At 38.3% G+C, this 25447-nt stretch overlaps 1 protein-coding gene across 2 annotated transcripts in view; it reads left to right on the top strand.

The window, feature by feature from the left end:
- Nucleotides 1–25447, top strand: part of ATRN (attractin) — a 187714-nt gene that overhangs the window by 64086 nt on the left and 98181 nt on the right. For both annotated transcript variants that reach the window (XM_061126711.1, XM_061126712.1), the window contains exons 3-6: nucleotides 482–595; nucleotides 7520–7648; nucleotides 9978–10183; nucleotides 11349–11517. In XM_061126711.1, coding sequence (XP_060982694.1) covers nucleotides 482–595; nucleotides 7520–7648; nucleotides 9978–10183; nucleotides 11349–11517 — 618 coding nt within the window. The remainder of the gene's footprint in view (nucleotides 1–481; nucleotides 596–7519; nucleotides 7649–9977; nucleotides 10184–11348; nucleotides 11518–25447) is intronic.

The following is a 25447-nucleotide window of genomic DNA, read 5'->3' as shown; positions in this document are numbered from 1 at the left end:
CTCTGGCAGAATCAGAGCACCAGTACTGGAACCAGCCTACCCAGTGGTATGACTTTTTCCAGCATGGCTTTGTTTTCTCCAGATTCAGTCTAGGTCAAAGCAGATTGGGGATTTTTCCAGGGAGTTCTGTGAAAAGGCAGAGGGGCAGGTGAGTTTAGAGGATTGGCAGGTATGTTTGTGAAATGAGGTAGTATGGAGTCTTAAGTTGAATAAGAAGGGCTAATAGATTGGTAAAGAATTGTGACTGTATAGACTGTAAGGTCCAAGGTGCATAGACCATGTATATTTTGTTTACCATTGCATGTTTGGTGATCTTTTGCACATAGAAAGTACTAAGGAAATCTTTGACAAGTGAAGGAGTGCTGATTTTGTACTATTAATTTCTTTTCTCTATAGATTCTTTAAAAAACTGGTTTTTTTTTTTGCAGATATTTGGGAGTGATGATGATTAGTATAAATTACTTTTTTCTGTTCTTTTCAGGCCAAATAGAATAATGAGACTTCGTTTCAATCATTTTGCTACAGAGTGTAGTTGGGACCATTTATATGTTTATGACGGGGACTCAATTTATGCACCCCTAGTTGCTGCCTTTAGGTAAGCTCAGTCATATAAATACTGTTTAACCATTATTTGTTTTCTGAATTCATTTATCACCTAGACTGTATTCTTAGTGGAGTCACCTTTTTATCACTTAAAACATTTTCATGGAAAGAGTACTAGTTATGGAGTCCTATCAGTTGTGTCCTAGTCCTGACTTTGCTGCCTGTAACTACTGGGTAACTTTTGGGGGCAGAGTACTCTCTTTTTAGTTTCCTGATCTAAAAAATTGTGATAGTAGTATCAAGTTTACCTACTTCTTATGGTGGTGGTGAAGTATACATCTGAAAATGTTTTGTAATATATTGACTAATAATATTTCTGTTAAAAAATTAGATCAGGAATCATGTTCATTTTGATCCTTGTTGTGTTCCTCATTGCATAGGCATTCAGGAATTATTTGTTGTATTCATATGTGGTTGTGTGCATGTGTGATGTGTAATTATGTAAATACCTTAATATGGGGGAGGAAAAAGTTTTGGAAGGATGTACGTAAATGAGCAGTGGTTATCTGTGGAGAATGAGAAACATTCCAGTTATGTGTTGTGATTTTTTTTTCAAAAAGTATATTCTGTATTTATAGTTAAACAGTTTTAACACCAAATACATGGGGTATTCTGAATTGTTTTGGCATTTTACTTTTTACTAACAGTCAATAGCCATGTTATTTATCGTATTTTTGATCACATGTGAATTCAAAACTTCTAGTTTTCTTCCTTTTACTCTACAGAGGATTTTTAAAATATGTTTTCTGAAATGTATATCCTTAGAGAGTCATAGTTGTCAGTTTTTCATCTACAACTGACTTTCTGGATTTCTTCCTCTCAAATATTTTAGTTCTCTGACTTTAAAAGAAATCAGTTTAATAAATATATTTTGTACTCCTCACATGGGACTGGTTGATGTCTCATGTGAGTGAGGAGATAACAGAGGCGAGAAGCCAAACACGAGAGGGCAAAGGACAGGTGAGGTCAGAGGACTAGTGTACCCTTGTATTTCTCCACTCCCTTTGGCTTAGAAATCTCTCCAATATATCTTTGAACTGAGAACCAAGGTCGTTTTCTGGGTTTCAGAGATTCACTTAGAGAACCAAAGAACAGGGTGGATAGGCTATGCTAGTAAGCATTAAAATATTGGCCACTTCAAAGAAAACTATAAGCAAGGTGAAAAGACAACCTTCAGAATGGGAGAAAATAATAGCAAATGAAGAGACAGACAAAGGATTAATCTCAAAAATGTACAAGCAACTCCTGCAGCTCAATTGCACAACAAAGGAAACTATAAGCAAGGTAAAATATTGGCCACATGTTGGACCTATCTATCTTTATCCCAGAATTTGACTCATACCTTGTCTTATAGCAAGAAGCACGCCAAACTTTAACACAAGCACAAAAACTATTATATCTTTAGTATGATGCTCTCATGATAATAGTGTATGTTGAACATGTTGAAGGTTCACTTGGTAACTGCATTTGTTAATTAAAACTCATGGAGTCCCTTCTGTGTGCCAGGTGCTTTGAATGAGCTTGCCAGTAGCTCTGTGGGAACATCTGCCAAGTGGGTATGCATAAGCATATAGTTCACCTGACTGTGTATCTAATGAGCAGACATGTGAACCAGTAGCAGCAACAAATAAGCAGAAGGGTATAACTGTTGTAGTCATTGACTTTTGAGAGAAGCCAAAGTAAATGTACAGACAACAGGAGGATTTTTAAGTTTCTATAAAAAAATAGTTTATTTACTGACAGGTATAAATTACTAATTGATTGTGTTAAAAATTTAACTTATGACATATTTGAGTGTGCATCTTCTAAAATCATAGTGAGACAATGTATGTTTAATAGTTGAAGTTTCCCTGAAACACAGAACCCTTGAAACACTGACATACCAAAGAGTGTGAAAATAACTTTTAGTCATAAGACACTTTCACAAAGATGGCGTGCTGAGGAGTGCCGCTGGGTCAGGAGGACTTTAGGTAGTGGAATCAAACCAGTGTAATGTGCTGTGGGTCCAGAGTAGAGTGAGCTTGGCGGCAGATTGTTCAGCCAAATAAAGAAAAGGAGAGGCACACAGGATTCAAAAGATGTGGACTTCTAATCTGAGTTCTGCCCAGGGCTCTTACGTGCTCTGCTCCTCAGCTTCTGAAGCCTAAACTGAAGATGTTGTACTGTGTTTTCACTGGGTGTATTGCAAACCATCAAGTTTAGTTGGATACTTAACTGGTTGATCACATTTATCTTTTATATGTTGAAGTTCTGAATAAAGTTTGTTTAACAAACAGAGTTCCACCACTCGGCGAATTTGAGAACCACTGGAGCAACTCTCTTCCAGTTGTACAACATTATGATTTTGTGGTGCATTCACTTTAACAAATGTGTAAGTGTAGCACCTGTGTGGAACACCTGCCAGCTCTGCTCATATCTTTTGGGACGGAGATGCAGAGGTTGGTAGTAGTGATGCAGCAGGGAGAATAGTTTTCCTCTCTGAGAACATTCTTATTCCTTTTAGAAGTTTTTGTTGTTGTTTTTAAGAAAGTCAAATATTGATGAGGCAGTTGTTTAGACTGTGATGAAGAGCTGTTAGAGGAAGTCTTGTGAAAGCAGGAGTCAGTCTTTGTGTCTAACACCGTGTTGAAATCATGGTCAGACTATGGCAAGTCAAACCTCTTTTGTGATTGTAGATCCTCCTTCACCAGTCGGAAGTATAGATGTTGTCTGGCCCCATCCCCTGGCTCCTATCCCTGACTTTAAGAATCTGTCTTACCTTCCACATCTGCCTGTCCTTGAGTGTAGTGTTTTACAAGCAGATGGGTGTGTCAGACTGAGGGTTACTGGGACTTCCCTGGGGGTCCAGTGGTTAAGAATCTGCCTTCCAATGCAGGGGACGTGGGTTTGATCCCTGGTCAGGAAACTAAGATCTCACATGCCTCGGGGCAACTAAGCCTGCACACCACAACTGGAAAGAAGCCCGTGTGCCGCAACAAAGAGCCCAAGTGCAGTAACTAAGACCTGACACAGCCAAAAATAAATAAATTAATAAATATTAAAAAAAAAAACAAAACAGCAACTGAGGATTACTAGTAAACTTACACAGTGTAGTTGGCAAAGTCAGGTTGTGCCCCAGGTGTGTTTAGAGAGTCCATGTCTGTCTGGCACAGTTATCTTGAATTAAGACAATATCTTTAGTTCAGCGATTTTCAAAAATGGTTCTGAACAGTGATACTCTGTGTTTAAAATATAAGATTATGAAGAACCCCAGGGCAAGCAGTTCTTGATTCTCAAGTTGAACTGCTGGCTGCAGCCTAAGCTGAGTCTGCGTTTATTCATCTGCCTAGGGTCAGGGGACAAGGAGGTGGAGGCAGCTCTGGGTCACAGTTGAATGGCCCACCTGCATCATCACTTTCTCACCCACACACTTTCTGTTGCCTTGCACACTGGGTTGATGTTTGTATTCTTTTTTTTTGTGAAAGTTCATATTTGTCATGAAAGTGAAAGTTGCTCAGTCATGTCCAATTCTTTGCTGTATAGTCCATGGAATTCTCCAGGCCATAATACTGGAGTGGGTAGCCTTTCCCTTCTCCAGGGGATTTTCCCAACCCAGAGATCGAACCCAGGTCTCCTGCATTGCAGGTGGATTCTTTACCAGCTGAGCCACAAGGGAAGCCCAAGAATACTGGAGTGGGTAGCCTATCCCTTCTCCAGGAGATCTTCCTGACCCAGGAATCAAACTGGGGTCTCCTGCATTGCAGGCGGATTCTTTACCAACTGAGCTACCAGGGAAGCCCCTATTTTTTTTTATCATAAACCAATTTTATTTTCACACGGGGAGAAAGCCCATTCCAAAACTGTCACAGTTTCAAGTTGTTGAAGTGAAAAGAAGCAAATGCCTGAGTCTCTCTGACAGTAGGGAAGCTGATCCCCTTCAGCAATGTGGTCATCTAGTCCCTCCCCTTCTGTGGCTCTCCATCCTTTCTCCCGCCACCCATTCAGTCATTCGTTCTATACATGTCCCTACCATATAAATAATAAGTACTAGAAGCCATCTCTTATTGGGCATCTACTAGTGTGAGACGCTATTTAAACACTTCACTTGCTTTAACAGTTTGATTCTCATTACTTGGTCGTGAGGTAGATAGAATTTCCTTCATTGTGCTTTTGAGGAAGCTAAGGCTCAGAGATGCTGATAACATGCTTAGGCTTTTGGAACAAGAATCGGAGTTCACATCTCTATGATCTTAAAATTCATGCTAGAATAACAGAGAGTGTCCAACTTGTGACCGAAGTCCCCAGTCTTTTCCTGTGCCAGTGTTTGTTATGCCAACGTTGCTTTTGACTTGCCTTTTTCTGGGTGACCCTACTCTTTCAAGTACTTATCCCTCAGTGTTTTAGAGTTCTGGTGTATAAAACTGATGAAAGCATGGTGATGGTTGAAACCTTCATTTAGGTCTGTGATCAAATGTCAGTTCTTCCAAGAGCCCTTCCCTAAATGCCCTTTCTAAAGTAGTACTTTCTGTTCTTTTACTGTTTTATTCCGTTTATAGCCTTTACCTCTGCCTGACATTACGTATACACACCTGTGGGCCAGGCGTAGGGGCCTGATTATCTAGGCTTATTTATTCTTTCTCTGAGAGGTGAGCTCCAGTAAGGGCAGAGACGTCTTTACTGTACCTAGAACAGTGGCTTACTTGTAGTAAGTACTTAGTATTTGTCAGTTGAATACATAGTAGAGAATGTTTCACTATTTTGCAACCCAAAGACCCTGATGCTGGGAGGGATTGGGGGCAGGAGGAGAAGGGGATGACAGAGGATGAGATGGCTAGATGGCATCACTGACTCAATGGACATGAGTTTGAGTAAACTCTGGGAGTTGGTGATGGACAGGGAGGCCTGGCGTGCTGCGATTCATGGGGTCGCAAAGAGTTGGACACGACTGAGCAACTGAACTGAGAGCACCTTCAGGGTCATTGGGTTCCTAGAATTCTGCCTTCATATTAAAAACTTGTTGAATGAACATCCTATCGCTTCTTCCTCCTCACACCCTGCCTATATGCTCTTCCACTCATTTTTATATGCACTTATATAAATACACATAAATGTACACATACACTAGGCCTATTGTCTTAATACTTGTTTTTTTTTTTCTACTCATCAGAATGGCTTGATGAGTGCCTTGTTAGTCCTAGAGACCTCCATGTATGTAATGACTCATTCATCCAGCTCCTGAATGACCGTTTTTGTGGTTTCAACCTGTTCTCATTCTGAATAGTGCTATAGTGAGGATTCTTATATATTTGTCTTTGTGTACATGAGCAAGTATTTCTTCTACTAAGAAATAGAATTGTTAGGTCATAATGAATGAGCATTTAAGACAGTCGTAGGCCCCAAAATGTGTGCCCTAGGAAAGAAGAGAAGCCAGCATGTCTGGGGTCGAGTGAGTGAAAGGAAGAAAGTACAGATCTTCTTTAGCTTGTGGTGGGATTACATCCTGATAAACCCATCATCGACTGAAAATATTTTAATACATTTAATACACCTCACCTACTGAACAACATAGCTTAGCCTCGCCCACTTTAAATGTGCTAAGAACACTTACATTAGCCTATAGTTGGGAAAGTCATCTAACACAAAGCCTATTTTATAATTAATGTTGACTGTCTCATGTAATTTATTGATACTGTACTGAAAGTGAAAAGCAGAATGGTTGTCTGGGCACAGAGGAATTGTACATGGTTGTTTACCCTTGTGATCATGTGGCTGACTGAGGGCTGCAGCTCTGTGCCTGGGTCTAGCATCATGAGAGAGCATCATACAGCATATCACTAGCCTGGGAGAAAGTAAAAATTCAAAATTCTAAGTACAGTTTCTACTGAAAATGAGTACCTTTTGTACCATTGTAAGTCAAAAAATTATAGTCAAAAGATTTTAAATGGAACCATCCATAAGTTGGGGACCATCTGTAATAGATGAGATGTTTGTTCATGGGATGGGGTTGTGTGTGGAACAGATTACACAGGGCCTGATAAGGAGTTAGGCTTTTTCTGAATGAAATTATGGTGGTACTGAACAGTAACTGGGCAAAAGATATGAGCATGTGAAGAAGAGCAAAAGATGGAAAGTAAACATAGGAAAAATCAAACTCGGGAGCATAAGAGAAGCTCAAAACCATAGTTAAAAAGATCACTTTCATGTATTAAATTAGCCAAGCTAAAATAGGACAGATAATCCTCCTTGTTGTCAGGATGAGGTGTCTTGGTGGGATTTCAAGTCAGCACCTCTCTTCTGGAAAGCAAGTTGGTATATTGATTGAGAGCCTTAAAACCGTCATTTAGACCCTTGGACTCAGTAGTTCTTTCTCTTTACAAAGACCCAACAGATACTATTGTGTGCTGAGCTCTGAGTAAGGTTCTAAAAGCTCTGAGGGAGTTAGAGACATAGAAAGACTGTGGACTGTTACTTAGAAAAATAGAATATAAGGTGTAGTATGGCATCAGTTAGGCAAATAAAATACATCAGAATGCTAATAGTATTGAGATTATGGGTGTTTGTGTATCAGACTTTTATTTCTATTTTTACTTTGCACACCTTTCGTGGTGTATGTTTGGTATCCTTCAGCTAATAAAGTTTGTTACATTCTGTGATTATAGAGGTTTACTCAGTTTTTCAGAGGAATATTATAAAAAATTCTACTAAAAAAAGAATAGGGTCACTGATTTCAAATCTCATTAGAAATACACCCTGGAATAGAGGAGAGCTTAGCAAAAGATTCAGATCTGTTCCTGTGCATTTATCATAGGAATTTACCTTTCTTCCTAGAAGTGACTTTTCAAATTATAAGAGTGAAATCCGGTTGAATTTGTGTCCATCACCGTATGATGTGTCTCTTCTTGTGCTTTCCTTTATAAGACATGTGTTTTCATTTCAGCGGCCTCATTGTTCCTGAGAGAGACGGCAATGAGACTGTCCCAGAGGTTGTTGCCACATCAGGTTATGCCCTGCTGCATTTTTTTAGTGATGCTGCTTATAACTTGACTGGATTTAATATCACTTACAAGTAAGATATTTAAGTTTAATGTTTGTGATTTTTTTCAAAAGACTGGATACTTTGTTTTAACAATAATAATGACTAATATATATTGAAGGTTTATAGTGTGCCAGGCATTGTGCTAGCAGTTTGCATGAATTTTCTCATTTAAAGTTCTTTTAAAAACTCAGATACAAAAAAAAAAAAACAAAACCCAGATACAGGCACTGTTTTTCTACTTCTTTTATAAATGAAGAAACTGGCAGGAAAAGGTAAATTGTCAAAGTTGTGGGACCGCAGTTGCAACCCAGGTCTTGCTGCTGTTGAGTTTCTCCTGAAAAAGAGGGGCATCATCCATTTCCACTAATGGATAAAAACATTGGAGGAGTTGGCTAAGTGCAATTTAACAAACATTAGTAGTTTTCATGTACTAAGAGGTTGGCCATTGATGACAAAGGAAATGTAGATCACAGACTCTGAGCAGCTTTTGGAATTTGTTGTGGTAGGAGAGAGGCTCACTCTGTCTTTTCCTTTTTTTCCTTCTAATGTTTATTTCATAAATAGTTAAATTCATAAAATTCCATAAGCAGTGGGGTCTGTGATAAGAACTTCTGTGACCCACAAAACCTAAAATACATATTATTTGGCCTTTTACATAATATATTTGTCAACTTCTGTTATAGCTAGTGACCCCCCTGTGTAACCTTTATGCTAGGTTCTTTTTCTTGCACATTTTCTCAGGATCTCAGTAAACTTTCAAGACTGTTTAAAGCTGTCCTTATCTTGATTAGTATGGTGATTCAGTTTTTTAGGTATCCAAGCTTTGTGACTTGGCAACCTGGGCAGCTCATCACAAGCCTGGGCCTGAAAAGTAGGCATGTGCGTTTATTGTGTTAAATTAAACATAGATTATGAGAATACTGAATGCAAACACTTTCAAAATTTTATTATAGATGTTTCATGAACTGACATTTGGGTGTAGGCATGAATGTTACACCCAGACAGTAAAGAATCTGCCTGCATTGCTGGAGACCCGGGTTCAATCCCTGGGTCGGGAAGATCCCCTGGAGAAGGGAATGGCAACCCACTCCAGTATTCTTGCCTGGAGAATCCCAGGGACAGAGGAGCCTAGTGATCTATAGTCCATGGGGTTGCAAAGAGTCAGACATGACTGAGCGACTAACATTTTCACTTTCTTCATGAATGTTAATTGGGCTTCTCTGGTAGCTCAGCTGGTTAAGAATTCACTTGCAATGCAAGAGACCCCGGTTCGATTCCTGTGTTGGGAGGATCCCCTAGAGAAGGAAAAGGCTACTCAGTCCAGTATTCTTGGGCTTCCCTGGTGGCTCAGACAGTAAAGAATCAGCCTGCAATGCAGGAGACCTGGGTTCGATCCCTGGGTTGGGAAGATCTCCTGGCGGAGGGCATGGCAACCCACTCCAGTGCTTTTGCCTGGAGAACCCCCATGGACAGAGGAGCCTGATGCGCTACAGTCCATGGGGTCACAGAGTCAGACACGACCGAGCCACTAAGCACAGCACAGCACATGAATGTTAATTAGCTTGTTTTTGTAATTGATTCCTGATTTTCTGACATGCCTTGCTAAAAAAAATTTTTAAGTTGCTTACACTCTTATGGACTTCCCTGGTGGCTCAGAGGTTAAAGCGTCTGCCTGCAATGTGGGAGACCTGGGTTTGATCCCTGGGTCGGGAAGATCCCCTGGAGAAGGAAATGGCAACCCACTCCAGTATTCTTGCCTTTCACTTTCAACTTTATACTCTTATAGTATCTTCTAATCCTGTTATCTCCCCTTTTTAAAATCTGAATTATGTCTTTTCAAAGTATTGTCAATATAATTAAGTCACGTTGCTATGCAACACTTTATGATTAAACTCATGTATTAAGTTAAACTGCCCTTCTCTTTTCTCCCATCTGAGATAGGTAGGTAAGCTTACTAAGAAATTTACAATACACCAATCTGTGCAGTAGTCTTAAACAAATTCTGTAAACTTTCAGAGACAATCCAGAGGAATGAGGATGGTAGTGTATTGTTGTTAGTTTGTTTTTTCCTTTTCTGGTCCAGACTTGTAAGCATGCATTTGGCAGTTTTATAATGCTCATCATTTGTGGGCTAATTTGTCACTTTTTATGAGAATCCAACAGGTTTAATTTTATTTTATTACTTGCCTAGCTCTGCAGGGTTGAGTGACCCCATTTAGGCTGAATGGTAAGTACTGCAATTATACTTGTGAACTGGCTAGATAGTGAGATTTCTTAATCCTTATGTAGGAGGAAGTTCTGCTAAATTAATCAGAGTGTTGCTTTGTATTGATTTAATTTCCCTCCACTATTTTTATAGTTTTGACATGTGTCCGAATAATTGCTCAGGCCGAGGAGAGTGTAAGATCAGTAATAGCAGCAACACTGTTCAATGTGAATGTTCTGAAAACTGGAAAGGTGAAGCATGTGACATTCCTCACTGTGTAAATAACTGTGGTTTTCCTCATCGAGGCATCTGCAATTCAAGTGATGTCAGAGGATGCTCCTGCTTCTCAGAGTGGCAGGGTAGGAATGTTTTTCTTTCTTTTAATTCACAGAATGTTTCTAGCTTAATAAATTGTAGATTCACTTTGTTCCTAGTATCTGTAACATTTATATTAATGATATATCAGGAGGCATTTAAATTTTCATATCTCTTTATTCAACTTCTTACAAATCTTTGAATTTTATAAATGTATGATTGTGGTCTCTTTATAGAGTTTTGAAACACTTTAATATTCTTCACAGTTCATTCATGAATTTAGAGAACTTGGTCTCAGCCATAAGACATTGCAGAGACCCAAGCCGAGATGTGGGACAAGAGCTGACAGAAGTGGTTTCTCCACAGAAACTTTCAATAAATTCACAGGAAGTTGGAGTTTATTATGCAGTAGAATCCTAAAGCAGTCAGTTAGTGCAGATAAAGATTACTAAACAACCCCTTTAGCAAATTCTTCAAGGGGTAGGTGATTAACGGCTGTTACTGATTTAGTTATTTATTTTTTATACATTTACTCCTTTCTCAGAACACTTTTATTTTGAATTTCCAGAAATATGCTTGTTTAAATGCTTTAGCTTATTCAATTTGGCTTACATTGAGGAGTTAAACAATTGAAGTATTTGACTAACTTCCAATTTGCTGGAGCAGAAGCCAAACATCTCAGAAATGAAGTTTCTTGATTTTCCAGGAAATGGATAGTTTATAACACATCCAGGACTAGTCTTTACATTTTAGCTCTATAAGGTTTTTCATTTGAATTAATAATTCCTTTGTCCACTCTTTCATCTGAGAGCTGCTTAGCAAGTATTTCATTACTAAAAAATCCTAACCTGGATATAGTCAGGTCTTCAGTAGAAAGTGTGTGATTTTAAATTTTATTAGAGATTATCCTTGGTCACTAGCTTTGAGTAAATTGAAAGTGCAAATTAAAGGGATTTGTCTGATATTTAGATGCTAAAGGAAAGACTATAAGCATTCTTTAGATATTTGTTGGATTTGGATGATTAAGACTTGAAATGCAGTAATTTTCTGTTTTTGGCCATGCTGCACGGCATGTGGGATCTTAGTTCCCTAACCTGTGCCCGCTGCAGTGGAAGGGTGGAGCCCTAACATCAGGACCACCAGGGAATTCACGAAATGCAGTAATTTGAAAGCTGCACTTTGTAAAGCTAATTTGTTATGTTTTGTTAGGTCCTGGATGTTCAGTTCCTGTGCCAGCTAACCAGTCATTTTGGACACGAGAGGAATATTCTGACCTAAAGCTCCCCAGAGCCTCTCATAAAGCTGTGGTCAATGGAAATATAATGTGGGTTGTTGGCGGATATATGTTCAACCACTCAGATTACAACATGGTTCTAGCGTAAGTTGTTTTAAACATTTTTATAAGAAGCTTAGTTTTCCATTTTGAAGATAGTTAAAATAGAGATAAGTAAAAAGAATAGAAATCATCAGTAATTGCATTCCTGAAGAAAATCTCTGTTAATATTTTGGCAGTTGTATTCTAGACTTTTGGGGACATATTCTTAGTTTTTGAAAAAGGAAGTCCAAAAGAATTAATTGTTGTAGTGAGGAATAATTCATCTTTTCCATATACTGTCTCAAAATTTTGCTTCAGATATATGTAGTAAATTCTTGATAAATAAGGGATTGCTTTACCTTTTAATTTAATTAACATTTCTGTAGGTTAAGTGACTTGAATTTATAATTTACTAGGGGGAAATTATGTCATTCTCTAATATTTCCCAGGGTTCAAGGTCTTTTTGCTGGTTCCATGCTACTCATCCTGAAGGGAGAATATATTTCCATAATGGAATTAACTATGGAGATTGACTTTGAGTAGAAATTTATAAATTCTTGTGCTGATTTTGCACCCTGGAAACTTTTCCTAAACATTTTCTGCTAATGAATATTGTAAAAAATCAGCATCTATTCGTTAAGGAATTCTGGAAATATGACAGTGGTAGTATAGCTTCTGAATCGCCCAAACATAGTCATTAAAAATTAAAACACAGAGGGCTTCCCTGATGGCTCAGTGGTGAAGAAACCACCTGCCAATGCAGGAGACACGGGTTCAATCCCTGATCCAGGAAGATCTCACATGCCACAGTACAGCTAAGCCTGTGTGCCACAACTACTGAGCCTGTCTGTGCTCTATAGTTGTGGAGCCCAGGAGCCACAACTACTAAAGCTTGGACACCCTAGAGACTGTGCTCTGCAAAAAGAGAAGCCTCTGCGAAGAGAAGCCCATGCACTGCAAGTAAAAAATAGCCCCCATTCTCCACAACTAGAGAAAAGCCTGTGCAGTAACAGAGACCCAGCACAGCCAAAAGTAAGTAAATGAATAAAATTTAAAAATTAAAACACAAAACAAGTAAGACATAGGGGCAGCATCTATAATATACTTGGACAAAAGGCATCTATCTACTCGAATGGGTGGAATTAAACCATTGACAGCTATAAGACCAATGTGCTGTCAGTGTCTTTGTAACAGTAAGCAGAGGGGAGCAGTGGGCCCACCAACAGTAAACCCAAAAACCCACTGAGAAACTCAGCAAGCTGCTTTGAGAACAACAATGTAATTGGGAAGATTTTGCATATTCTAGTATGCAAAATCTAGATGAGTTCAAGGGATCTGTAGTAGGATCTGAAGAGGCTGAAGCAGATTCTGACTTATTAACTCTCAAAATGAAGAGTCAAAGACTCTTTGTAGGAGAAAGCCCCAAACTGAGGAAATGCTGCTGGAAATAAAATTCACATCAAACAGGACAGAGACAGCCTAGAAAAAGTTCAAAAACATCCAGATATCAGTCTGGGAAGGGAACAGAGTCAGGAGATCTCAGCAAGTATGGTGCAGGATATTTGGACAGTACACTACAACAGAAGAGGAGCTAGTGAGCTGAGAAATTAAGGAAAACTAGCTAAATAAAACTCCTCCTCTAAGAGTTCAGGAAAAAGTAATTTTAAAGTTCAGCAACAGAAAAATATCAAGGTCAAATCTCATGGAAAGTTATTACAGAAAAGAAGAGAATAAGTAGGCTAACACCCCTTCAAACATATAAGCATAATAGAAAAATATATTCACAAAACTGATAAATATTATAACTTAGTATTCCAAAATAAGCTAAAATACAAGAAAAGTTTAAAAGACATTAAAGAACAATATAACCAGAACTAGAACATTTCAGAAAAGAGATGATAGAAATTAGGAAAGAATTTTAAAATAATTTCAGAATTAAAGACAAACTTAGAAGGAACACACAGAATAAACACAGCAGATAACTCTTTTAGAAGTAGAATATGAAAAAGGAAATTTTTTAAAATCACAAATAAATGAAGGTTGTTTTGCCCTGTTCTTTGTATGGTAAGTATAGTTAAAAGCCCTGAAATTATATATAAAACAACATACAAAACAAACATAAGGAAACTCTGAAGAAGGCAGTCTTACCCAAGAACCAAAGAATGACATAATGGTAAGTTCTGAGGATTTTACTTTTGTTTCATATTTTCTCAGACTTGATGTTGAAAAAATCAGCAGTCTGGAAATGTTAATAGGTACAAGCTGAAAAAACCCAAGAAAACCCTGTTTTCTCTAGCATGAGGACCAGGAAAGGGGCAGGTTAGCAAGACAGAAAACTTTTAGGTAATAACCATTTTACCCTATCCAAACACCACAGAAAGAACTATTGCCTCACCCACATCCCTGCCTGGAAAGTGTAAGTGTAGAGTCTAAATTTCCACTTAATGCTAGGAGATAGTGAGGTGCTCCAATCACCCCCCTCCATCCTACCAAGGTAGGGTTAAAGAAGGCCAGTTAGAGAGCTGGGACTTTCTGCACCAGGCATTAATGAGGTCTCCCTGACTCCTGTGACATCAGTGGAGTCACTGTGGGGATTTCTACCCTGGCCTGGCAGCAATAGCAAGAATGAGTGGACCTTCTGTCTCTCCCCTGGGGTGGTGTCAGAGGAGGCCTGCTCTAACAGAAGATTTAAATAAGATCCAAAGTCTTAATGTCATCATGCCTCAAATGTTCAGATTTCAGTTGAAAGTCATTTGACATGCTAAGAGCCAGGAAAATCTCAACTTGAATGAGAAAAGACAATCAAGAGACACTAATACCAAGGTGACACATATATTAGACTTATCTGACAAAGATTTTAAAGCAGCCATTATAAAAAATGCTTCAGCAGTTCTCTCAGCAATAGAAAGGAGAGGACAGAGGAATCAGTGAACTTGAAGGTAGAACAGTAGAAATTCCTTAATCTGAACAACACAGAGAAAATAGAACATTTAAAAAAATGAACAGAATTGCAGAGACCTGTGGATTGTAACAAAATATCTTAACATTTCTGTCACCAGAGGAGCCCTGGAAGGAGAGGAGGAACTGGGTGTGTCTAAAAAAGTATTTGAAGAAGTAGCAGTTGCACAAGTTTGGCAAAAGATAAGAATGTACAGATGGAGAAGGAAATGGCAACCCACTCCAATATTCTTGCCTGGAACACTCCTTGGACAGAGGAGCCTGGCGGGCTACAGTCCATGGGGTCGAAAAGAGTCGGCCATGACTGAGCGACTAAGCACATGAATGTACAGATTCAAGAGACTGGGTAAATGCCAATAATCCCTGACTCCTATAGGAGTTTACGTTTCATTAATTCTTTCACATTCCCTCTCTCATTCTCCTGCTCAGCTGTTATATTATCTTTTCATTCTTCAGATCTCTACCACATTTTCTCCTATTTTCCTTCTGAGCTAGTGGCCTTGTTTCCCATTTCAGCTTTGAAAGATAAAGATTACCTTACTGGTTTATATTGTTCAGTTGTCCCTCTCCCCTTTTGGTCATCCTCAGCTTTATCTCTTCTTGTGATATCTATGAATACATTCCATGCTATTTTTTTTAATGATTATTGTTTGTTGTTGTTTAGTCACTAAGTCATGTTTGACTCTTTGCAACCTCGTGGACTCTAGCATGCAAGGTTCCTCTGTCCTCCACTATCTCCCGGAGTTTACTCAAATTCATGTCCATTGAGTCAGTGATGCTATCTAACCATCTCATCCTCTGCTGCCCCCTTCTCCATTTGCCTTCAATCTTTCCCAGCTTCAGGATCTTTTCGAGTGAGTCAGATCTTTGCATCAGATGGCCAAAGTATTGGAGCTTCAACTTCAGTATCAGTTCTTCCAATGAATATCCATAGTTGATTTCCTTACGGAAGGAGGTTTGTAACATTGTACAGGAGGCAGTGACCAAAATCACACCAAAGAAAAAGAAATGCAAGAAGGCAAAGTGGTTGTCTGAGGAGGCTTTACAAATAGCTGAGAAAAGAAGAGAAGCTAAAGACAAGGGAGAATGGGAAATATACACCCAACTGAATGTAGAGTTCCAGAGAATACCAAGGAGAGATAAGAAAGCTTTCTTAAATGAACAATGCAAAGAATAGAGGAAAACAATAGAATGGAAAAGACCAGAGTTCTCTTTAAGAAAATTGGAGATATCAAGGGAACATTTCATGCAAGGATGGGCACAATAAAGGACAGAAATGGTATGGACCTAACAGAAGCAGAAGTGATTAAGAAGAGGTGGCAAGAATACACAGAACTGTATAAGAAAGGTCTTAATGAGCTGGATAATCATGATGGTGTGGTCACTCACCTAGAGCTGGACATCTTAGAGTGTGAAGTCAAGGGGGCCTTAGGAAGCATTATTTAAAAAAGAAAAAAAAAGCTAGTGGAGGTGATGGAATTCCAGTTTAGCTATTTAAAATCCTAAAAGATGATGCTGTTAAAGTGCTGCACTCAATTTGTTAGCAAATTTGGAAAATTCAGCAGTGACCATAGGACTGGAAAAGGTCAGTTTTCATTCTAATCCCAAAGAAGGGCAATGCCAAAGAATGTTCGAACTATCATACAGTTATGCTCATTTCACATGCTTGCAAGGTTAGGCTCAAAATCCTTCAAGCTAGGCATCAGCAATGTGTGAACCAAGAACTTCAGATGAACTAGGTGAGTTTCAGAAAGGCAGGGGAACCAGAGATCAAATTGCTAACATTTGTTGGATCATAGAGAAAGCAAGGGAATTCCAGAAAAAATTTAAGGAATTTCTACTGTTCTACCTTCAACTTCTTCTTCTTCATTGACTATGCTAACACCTTTGACTGTGAATCACAACAAATTGTGAAAAATTTTTAGAAAGAGATGAGCGTTCCCGACCACCTTACCTGTCGCCTGAGAAACCTGTATGTGGGTCAAGAAGCAGCAGTTAGAACCATACGTGGAACAACTGACTGGTTCAAAATTGGGAAAGGAGTATGACAAGGCTGTATATTGTCACCCTGTTTATTTAACTTCTGTGCAGAGTATATCATGTGAAATCCTGGGCTGGAGAATCACAAGCTGGAATTAAGATTGCCAGAAGAAATATCAACAACCTTAGATATGCAGATGATACCACTCTAGTGGCAGAAGGTAAAGAGAAACTGAAGAGCCTCTTGATGAGGGTGAAAGAGGAGAGTGAAAAAATTTGCTTGAAACTCAACATTAAAAAAAAACTAAGATCATGGCATTTGTTCCCATCAGTCCATGGCAAATAGAAGAGGGGAAAAGTGGAAGCAGTGATAGATACTATATTTGGGCTTCCAAAATCACTGCGGATGGTGATTGTAGCCATGACATTAAAAGACACTTGCTCCTTGAAAGGAAGGATACGACAAACCTCTGTGTTAAAAAGCAGAGACATCATTTGCCGACAAAGGTCCATAGAGTCAAAGCTGTGGTTTCTCCCAGTAGTCATGTATGGATGTGAAAGTTGGACCGTAAAGAAGACTGAATGGCAAAAAATTGATGCTTTCGAATTGTGGTGCTAGAGAAGACTCTTGAGAGTTCCTTGGACTGCAAGGAGATCAAACCAGTCAATCTGAAAGGAGATCAACCCTGAATATTCATTGGAAGGACTGTTGCTGAAGCTTCAATCCTTTGGCCACCTAATGCAAAGAGCTGACTCATTGGAAAAGACTGATGCTGGGAAAGATTGAAGGCAAGAGGAGAAAAGGGCAGCAGAAGATGAGATGTTTAGATAGCTTCATCGACTCAGTGGACATGAGTTTGAGCAAACTCCGGGAGACAGTGAAGGACAGAGAAATTTGCAGTCCGTGGGGGGTCACAAAGATTCAAACATGACTTAGCAGCTGAACCACAACAGCAGCATCTTTGCTCATTTTTCTGTCTTTCTTTCCAGTGGACAGTTTCTGTTTTGGCCATGATGAAAATGTTCGGCGTGTGCTCTGTCATGTCTCACTGTTACATCACTATCCACATGTTTTTGAACACTTGAAATGTGACTAGTGTGACTAAGGAATGGATTTAAAATTTTCAAGTCTTAGTCCTCATCTTACTTGATCTTTCACCAATATTTAATATGACTAGTCTCCCTCTTTTAAACAGTTTCTTCACTTTGCTCTCAGGACTGTACATTTCCTTGATGGTTTTTTTTTTTCCCCAACTGTTCATTCCTTCTCGACCTCCTTAGCTGGTTCCTCTTCAGCTGACTAACTTCTGAATGATGATGTGTATCAGGGCTCAGCCCTCTTGGTCCTCTTTGGTGAGTGTGTATATTTATTCTCTCAGTGATCTCATGTTATATCTTGGCCTTTATGCTGGTGACTTTCAAGTTTATATCTGCGTCCTAGATTTGTCTCCTGTTCCCATATCTCTACCCCTTTATTTGACCTCTCAGTCTTTGACTATCCAACAGGCATCTTAAATGCCATGCGTCCCAAAGTGATCTTTGCTCCAAGCCTTTTCTTGCCCCAGAAGTCCCTATCTTAGTAAATGACCACTCTATCCTTCTATTTGCTTAAGCCCCCAAATTTTGTAGTTATCCTTGACTTCTTGTTTTTTCATATTCCATATCAGTCTATGTTTAGTTATCTCTTGCTGTGTAAATTGCCATAAACTTAGAAGATTAAAACAACACACATCGTTACCTCATAGTGTCAGCTGGTTAGGGGTCTAGGCATGGCTTAACTGCAGTCAGGGTGTTGTTCCCTGGCCTGTGTTCTAACTTAGGAGTTCAACTGGGGAGGAATCCACTTCTAAGCTCTTTCAAGTTGTTGGCAGAATCCATTTCCTGGTGGTTGTAGGACTAAGGACCCTGACTTCTTCCTGTTTGTCAACTGGAGGTCACCTCATAGTTCTTGGAGGCTGCCCCGATTTCCTTATCACTAGGGTTTTCCCAGTAGTAAAATGAAGTGAGGCTGCTTACCAGGCCACAAGGAGAGTCTTTTGACTGAGGCTGCTAGCAGGATAGAGGTCATGAAGATGACATCTCATCATCTCTGCCATATTCTGTTGGTTAGAAGCAAATCATGGATCCTGCTCAAATGAACACAAGGATCATGAGGCCCACCCTAGTGTCTGTCTGCCACAGTATGTCAGCAGGTCTTGTTAGTCCTACCCTTAAAATCTATCCCTAATCTAACCACTTCTTCTAGTGCTGCCACTTACAGTTGCTGTTCCCTCTATCTAGACTGCTCCTGCCATTGTACCTCAGGGCTAGTTTCTTTTGCCCCTTACATACCTTATCAGTTAACTGTGCCATAATGAGATCCTCCCTGATAAGCCAGTTCAGACAGGTGCTCCTTGTTTTCTTTCAAATTTCTCATTTCCTTTAGAACAGTGTTCATAATTTTTAATACTTTAATTCTACCAATATGCCCATTGTTGTACTTGCTCGTTTTCTGCCTTTTCTACTATGTATTCTCCGAGTTTAGAGACCTTGTTTTTTATTCACTCAATTTGGCTTAGTGCATAGAATGTGCTCAAATAATTATTTATCAAGTGAACAAGAGACTAAGTGAATTATGTTTCCTTCACAAATATTTGTTCTTAGAAATATTTTTGTCAGCTGTTACTTTTATTTGACTAGTATACCTCATGAGCCACATTTATTTTTTAATTTTAATTTATTTATTATTTTGAGGATATTAAATAGTTTATTGCTTACAGATTATAATAGGTGATTATAATTTGTAAGAAGTACAAGCTTCATCCCCATCTATAGCTTTATCTGGTACCATAATTCAACTTAGATGTATTACATAGGATATACCAACAGTTATGTTAATAACCAAAAACCTCCATGACTTAGCTTGGGTGACTTTTTAACAGTGAATTCCAGGTCACAACACAGTAACTGTCAGTTCAGCTACACCAAGGTTTCTGAAGACAATGGCTTCTCCACCCAAGCAGTTTGTGAGTAAATTTCAAATGGAACCTAGCATCACCCTGAAATAATTCTAGCTTCATACCATTGGGGTTGTTTACCAAAATGGCTTCAGAGTAGACTAACTTTGCACAGCACATTTTTAATTAAAAAAAGACACATTTATTCAGCATTATGATCAAACTATTACATTTAGCAATCAACAGCATGGGTACAAAAATAAAAAACAACCCCACTACATGAAAACCCTTTGTTGGAATGCTTTATGCTTTCCATAGAACAGAAATTGAAATAACCTGTTACACAGTTAGTCACAAATACAGACGTCGAGTTTTTCTCCCATACACATGAATGTTGTCTAAAACATATCTTCTTTGTAGCAGCTGGGCCCTGCCACCACTGTACTTGACCAAGTTCACAAATCTGTTATAACCTATAGCTTCCCTGTCACTTCTCTGGCTCTCTTCTTCTGCTAAGCTTTGTTTCCTGGCAGTAATTAAAACCTTCTGCAACCTTCTACCACTGCCATAGCTATTGCTGCTGTTGGAACCACCATATCGCCTTAGTTTCATGGTTTGGCTAAGTACTGGCCTCCACCAACATAGGGGCCAGAGCTTCTACCTCCAGTTTCCTCCTTTCATGGGTCCAAAACTTGAAGATTGATTATTGTAATTGCCAAAATCATTACAGCCTCCACCACCTCCAATATTGCTTCCATCATTACCAAATCCATTATAACTATCCCCACATCCATCATATCTACCACCACCATGAGGTGCCACCAAAGCCATCTTGACCACTGAAGTTTTCTCCACAACCAAAGTTGTCATTCACATTACCAAAGTTTCCAGAACCCCTTTGACCTCTTTGATTTGATTAAGCACTAGCGATCTTTTGCTTAGGTAGGGCTTTGCCTACTTCACAGTTATGGCCATTCACTGTGTGGTATTTCTGAACAGCAATCGTGTCTATGGAGTCATGGTCATAATAGGTGACAAAAGCAAAAGGCTCTTTTTTGCCACTGCCTCAGTCAATCATGACCTACGTTTTCCCCTACTGTTCAAGATAATCTCTTAGATAATGTTCTTCAGTGTCTTCATTAATGCCACCAGCAAAAATATTTTTCATAGTTAAATGGGCACCAGGACTTTGAAAATCTTCTCTTGAGTAAGATGTGGAACCAAAGTTCCCTCTCTGGTTACACATCTCTTCTATCCACTTTGTGGCCTTGCATTCATGGCTGCATCCACCTCCTTCACAATGACATATGTGATGAACATGCAGCCTCTGGAGCACTTGGTGTTTAGATCCCCCATTACCACACAGTCTGTGAGCATTCCCTGTTGCCCAGAATGACTCCTCAGACTCACATCTGTTTTTTTTTTTTCCAAAACCGAAACCTGTGATGAAGATATTCCATAATTTTCCAGCTCTTTGAGAGACTCTTGACTTAGACATGACAGCAGAGGAGGAGGGGGACTTTAATGAAGCCTACTTGGCATTGTCCATGGGCAGAAAGGAGTAATCTAACGAATATATCTCCACACTTATTCTTTAGATTTTTAACGTGTTTTCTACTTGTAGTTGATCAAAACGTGATTTTATAGCTTTATGTATTTTGTGTAAATACTAATATAGTTTCAAATAAATTTTTACTGACTCATGAAAAGTAAATATAGTGACACGTTTTAGAAGAAATATTTCTGGAACTTTAGATCATAAATTTGATCATTATCGATACTCTTAGATAAGTATATTCCAGGAAATCACCCTCCTTCTGTTTTCTCTAGGTCCCTGTTAACCCAAAACTTTGTTACATTAAAAAACAGTTGCTATTTCATGTCACCCAAGGGTCCTCTTGCAAAACAAATGGCCTTGGTCTTCTGGTTTAAGATTTCCGATTGAAACTTCATCACTGAATTTCCTTTCCTTGAGCAAAATGTGTTTGTTGTTATTGCTGCTTTTTAAGTTAAAAAAAAAAATAGAAATTGAGCAACTTGATAAGGAGTATCACCTGATCCAATAAACTTAAAACAGGCACATTGGAACAGTAAGACCGACTCCTCCTTTACCTGCAGAAACCATATGGGTGAAATTCTGAGAGTTCACACTAATAGCCCCAAATCTAGAAAGAAGTAAACTGATTGGGTATCACTGTGGGTTTTTTTTCTTTTTAAGCCTTTTAACCAAATAGTAGAAGTAGTAGTTGATGAGAAGGATCAGGTAAAGAGGGGGGAAATTGATCAAGTGGCTGACCTTACCCAGAAGTCAGAGTTTCTGTGTAATTTGGATATCCCAAAATTTGATCTCTGAGGAAGGACACGTAAACAAAATCTCAGAGGTAAGTAGACTTTGGATATATTATTCTAATACTGAACATACTACCCACATCTGAGCCCCAACATTTCTTCAGACCTCAGAGAAGGGGATAGAACATAAAATGCCAACTCTCACACTAAAACTAGGATGGAAAGATTAACTTGTCTTAGATACAGTGGAAAAAGGAAAATTCACACATACTTTGGGAATGTAATATCTGGAGAGCAATCTAACCACAGCAAGATGAAAGAAATGACATTGTAGCGCATGCAGATATCTATGGTGAAAAAAGTAAAAAGGAAAGAATACAGCATATAAAACTGACAAGAACTGATCATAGAGGAAAAGTAAACTTGAAAGCAGAAGATTTCTTCCAATTGCTTTGTGCTATGAATCAAAATAATGAGAATCTGAATTCAGAAAACAAGCTGAAGGACAAGAAGATGATAATAACAAAATGAGATGAAATGAGAGGTTACACATGTAAAGAAATACAAATAAATTATGTACAGCAAAACCTAGAATGAAAATTGAACTGCTGACACCTCAATACACATGATCAAGTGAATACAGATAAAGTTAATTAGAGGAAAGCAAAGATACATGGGAGACAGAACATCCAATATAATATAGATAATTGCTGTGACTGAAGAAAAGAACCTAACAGAACAGGTGGATTGAAATAGCACAAGATGTTTCAGGAAGAATTTTATAATTGTTCAGTGATAAGACCTAATTTGATCAAGTTATTGGGTGGGAAACCTCAGGTAGTTCTTTGCCTCCTTCTGGCTGAGATCATGTTCAATCTCCACAGAGCGTATCCTGTGGTCTTTGGATGGCTAGAAACTGTGATTGGAATACCAGGCCACTGGGAGGGGCAGAGTATGTGCCCTGTGGCAGGATGAGCATTGTGTTACCAGCCATCAGGGAGGAGTTTGTGAGAGAAATGGCTCTACCTTTATGGAAGACACCTATTTCTGAATTCCTGAGGTTTGTCTTTGCTTAACTGCATGTCCAGGTCTTAGAACTAGTTATTGAATATTCCTTTATCTTGGACTCCACTCCCATAAGAAGGAGCATTTATTTAGTACATGGGGTTTCTTACATTTTATTGCATCAGCATTGTTCTTGTCTTAACGTTTGCTTCTCTGTGTTGTAAAAAAAGAGTGAAAACTTGTTACGTGTCTTTTGGCAGTTCATCTAAACCAGATTATGGGGACTTGCCAGCACCTTGGTGTCTCTGACCAGCTCTTGGGCTGACATGTTGACTGAGGAAAAGTAACATGCATTAAGATACATATTGAGCACCTTCCATGTCACTTGAAAGAGACTTGGACTGGGTCATGTGGAGACTTGTTTCTGTGCTCTCACCATTTCCTTCTGTTTTTGTGCTCCTCTCTTTCAAACTTGAACATAAGATATATATGTGTTTTTCAGAAGTCATGCTAGTTCTTCTCAGGAAACACTTTGTAGATTGCCATAAAAGTTGCAGTAGTATGCAGTCCATTTTGTTAAAAACATTTACCCAGATGCGTTTAAATTATTTATACCATAAGTGAAGTATGGTACTGTGTCTTTAAAAAAGAAAGTAAGGGGGGAAAAAAACAGAGAAATGCATTGATTGACTGATTGATTGAGAAAGGGAGGGAGGGAGGAAAGAAAGGAGCGGGTGAGAGAATGAGAATGATTAAGACTTCATAGACTTCCAAACAGAAAAACAAACTACTCAAGAGTGGAAAAAAATCAGACAGGCCGCAGACCTCCATTGGCAACATTCAGTACCAGCAGCATTCGGGGGAGCAGCATCAGCATGGTGTGTGGGGAAGAAAGGATGGCCCATGAGTATTATACACATTCACCTCTCAAGCTAGCAAGCAGGTATTCTTCAACATGAAAGAATTTAGGGGAAGGCGCACATAGGGGCTTCACTTGGAAAAGCCATTTGACAGTGAAATCTAGCCAATTAATAAAGACTCAAGAAGGAGAAGTTGTGGTAAGAGGAATGTGAGAAGATTGATTCAGCTAAAATGTAGATCCAGTACTATATAACTCTGAAATTATAGAATGGAATGTGCATGATTTGAACCTGGACAATGTAAATGTAACACAAATTGGGAGAAGAAATGGGAGGAAATATAGGTGCTACTGTTTTCAACTTTCAAAGCAGGAAGTTAGTGGAGTCTGTCCAAAATTAAATTATGTATAATTTTAAAATTAAATTGAATTTACTTTCTAAATAATTTTTCATGTATTTTTTAAAATTTGGAATATTAAAATACATAAAATCATAGCTGGTACTGATTTAACTGTTATTTGTATTTAATGATTGTCACCATTTTATGTTTGCTTCAAATCATGTATAAAATATTTTAAGATAAAGGGAAGGGTTTAGAGAAAAATAATGAATGCTAATACATTTACCATTCAGGTTAGAAAATAAAACATTGCTAATATAGTTAAGACCCCTGCCTGCCCCATGAAAATCCGAGAGACAATCAGTATCCTGAGAGTGTGGTGTCATTTGTTCGCATACATGTCTTTAGATTTTGAATATGGGCTTCCCGGGTGGCGCAGTGGTAAAGAATCTGCCTGCCAATGCAGGAGACACAAGAGACTTAGGTTTGATCCCAGGGTCAGGAAGATCCCCTGGAATAGGAAATGGCAAGCCACTCCAGTATTCTTGCTTGGAAAATTCTATGGACAGAGGAGCCTGGTGGGCTACAGTCCATGGGGTCCCAAAGAATCGAACACAACTGAGCACATAACACACAAGCGACTTTTGATATATATGAACATATTTAGCATTAATAAATTTTCTGCATTTAGTTTTTATAGAAACAGTATTCTCCAGTTTGCTTTTTTAGCTTAACATTGTTTCAAGATTTATATTAATAATACATTGCTTGAGCATATTTATTTTTTGCTCTATTCTATAGATGTACTATAATTGATTAATCCATTTACTATTGATGGATACTTATTTCCCTTTTTGCTATTGTGATAAAGCATATCTTATTTACATACAATAATGTTTTTCATAGTTTAAAAAATTGTATTCAGGAAAACTTATAGAAAGTAAACATTTAAAATATAAAAATAGCTTTGGTTCCACTTTGGTTTCTTTTTTCTATTATATAGATTTAAAGTTAATACTTTATTAAAATTGTCACCTACATTATGATCCCCTTTGTATAAATGTATATTATCCATCTATTCTTCTATATGTATCCATAAAAAATATCTGGAAGAAAGTTTACTTAATACTGTTCATTTCTGGGTGACAGAATATGTGGTCATTTTGTATTTTAAAGGTATTTAAATGTATTTGTACTATAATTGAAATGGCATAATATTATAGTTTTCTTGAAAATATTACTTTTTAAAGTAAATGGGGGGGAATGAATTGAAAGAGTAGCAATGAAACATATACATTACCATATTTAAAAAAGATAGCTGGTGGGAAGTTGCTATACAGCACAGGGACCTCAACCCAGTGCTATGTGACTACCTAGAAGGGTAGGATGGGCTGGTGAGTGGGAGGGAGGTTCAAGAGGAAGGGGACGTACATATACTTATGGCTGATTCATGTTGTTATATGGCGGAAACCAACACAACGTTGTAAAGTGATTATCCACCAATAAAAAATTTTTTAAAAATATAAATTAGGCAAAGAAAAGGAAAGGCTAGGAATTTTTTTAAAGCTAGTTGTCAGTATGTGTCTTTATTTATTTATTTTTTTTTTCAATATGTGTCTTTACTT

The sequence above is a fragment of the Dama dama genome, chromosome 23, assembly GCF_033118175.1.
Source record: "Dama dama isolate Ldn47 chromosome 23, ASM3311817v1, whole genome shotgun sequence".
Taxonomy (NCBI): Eukaryota; Metazoa; Chordata; class Mammalia; order Artiodactyla; family Cervidae; genus Dama; species Dama dama.
The sequence above is the reverse complement of the archived record's forward strand: the minus strand, read 5'-3'. Positions and strand labels throughout refer to the sequence as shown.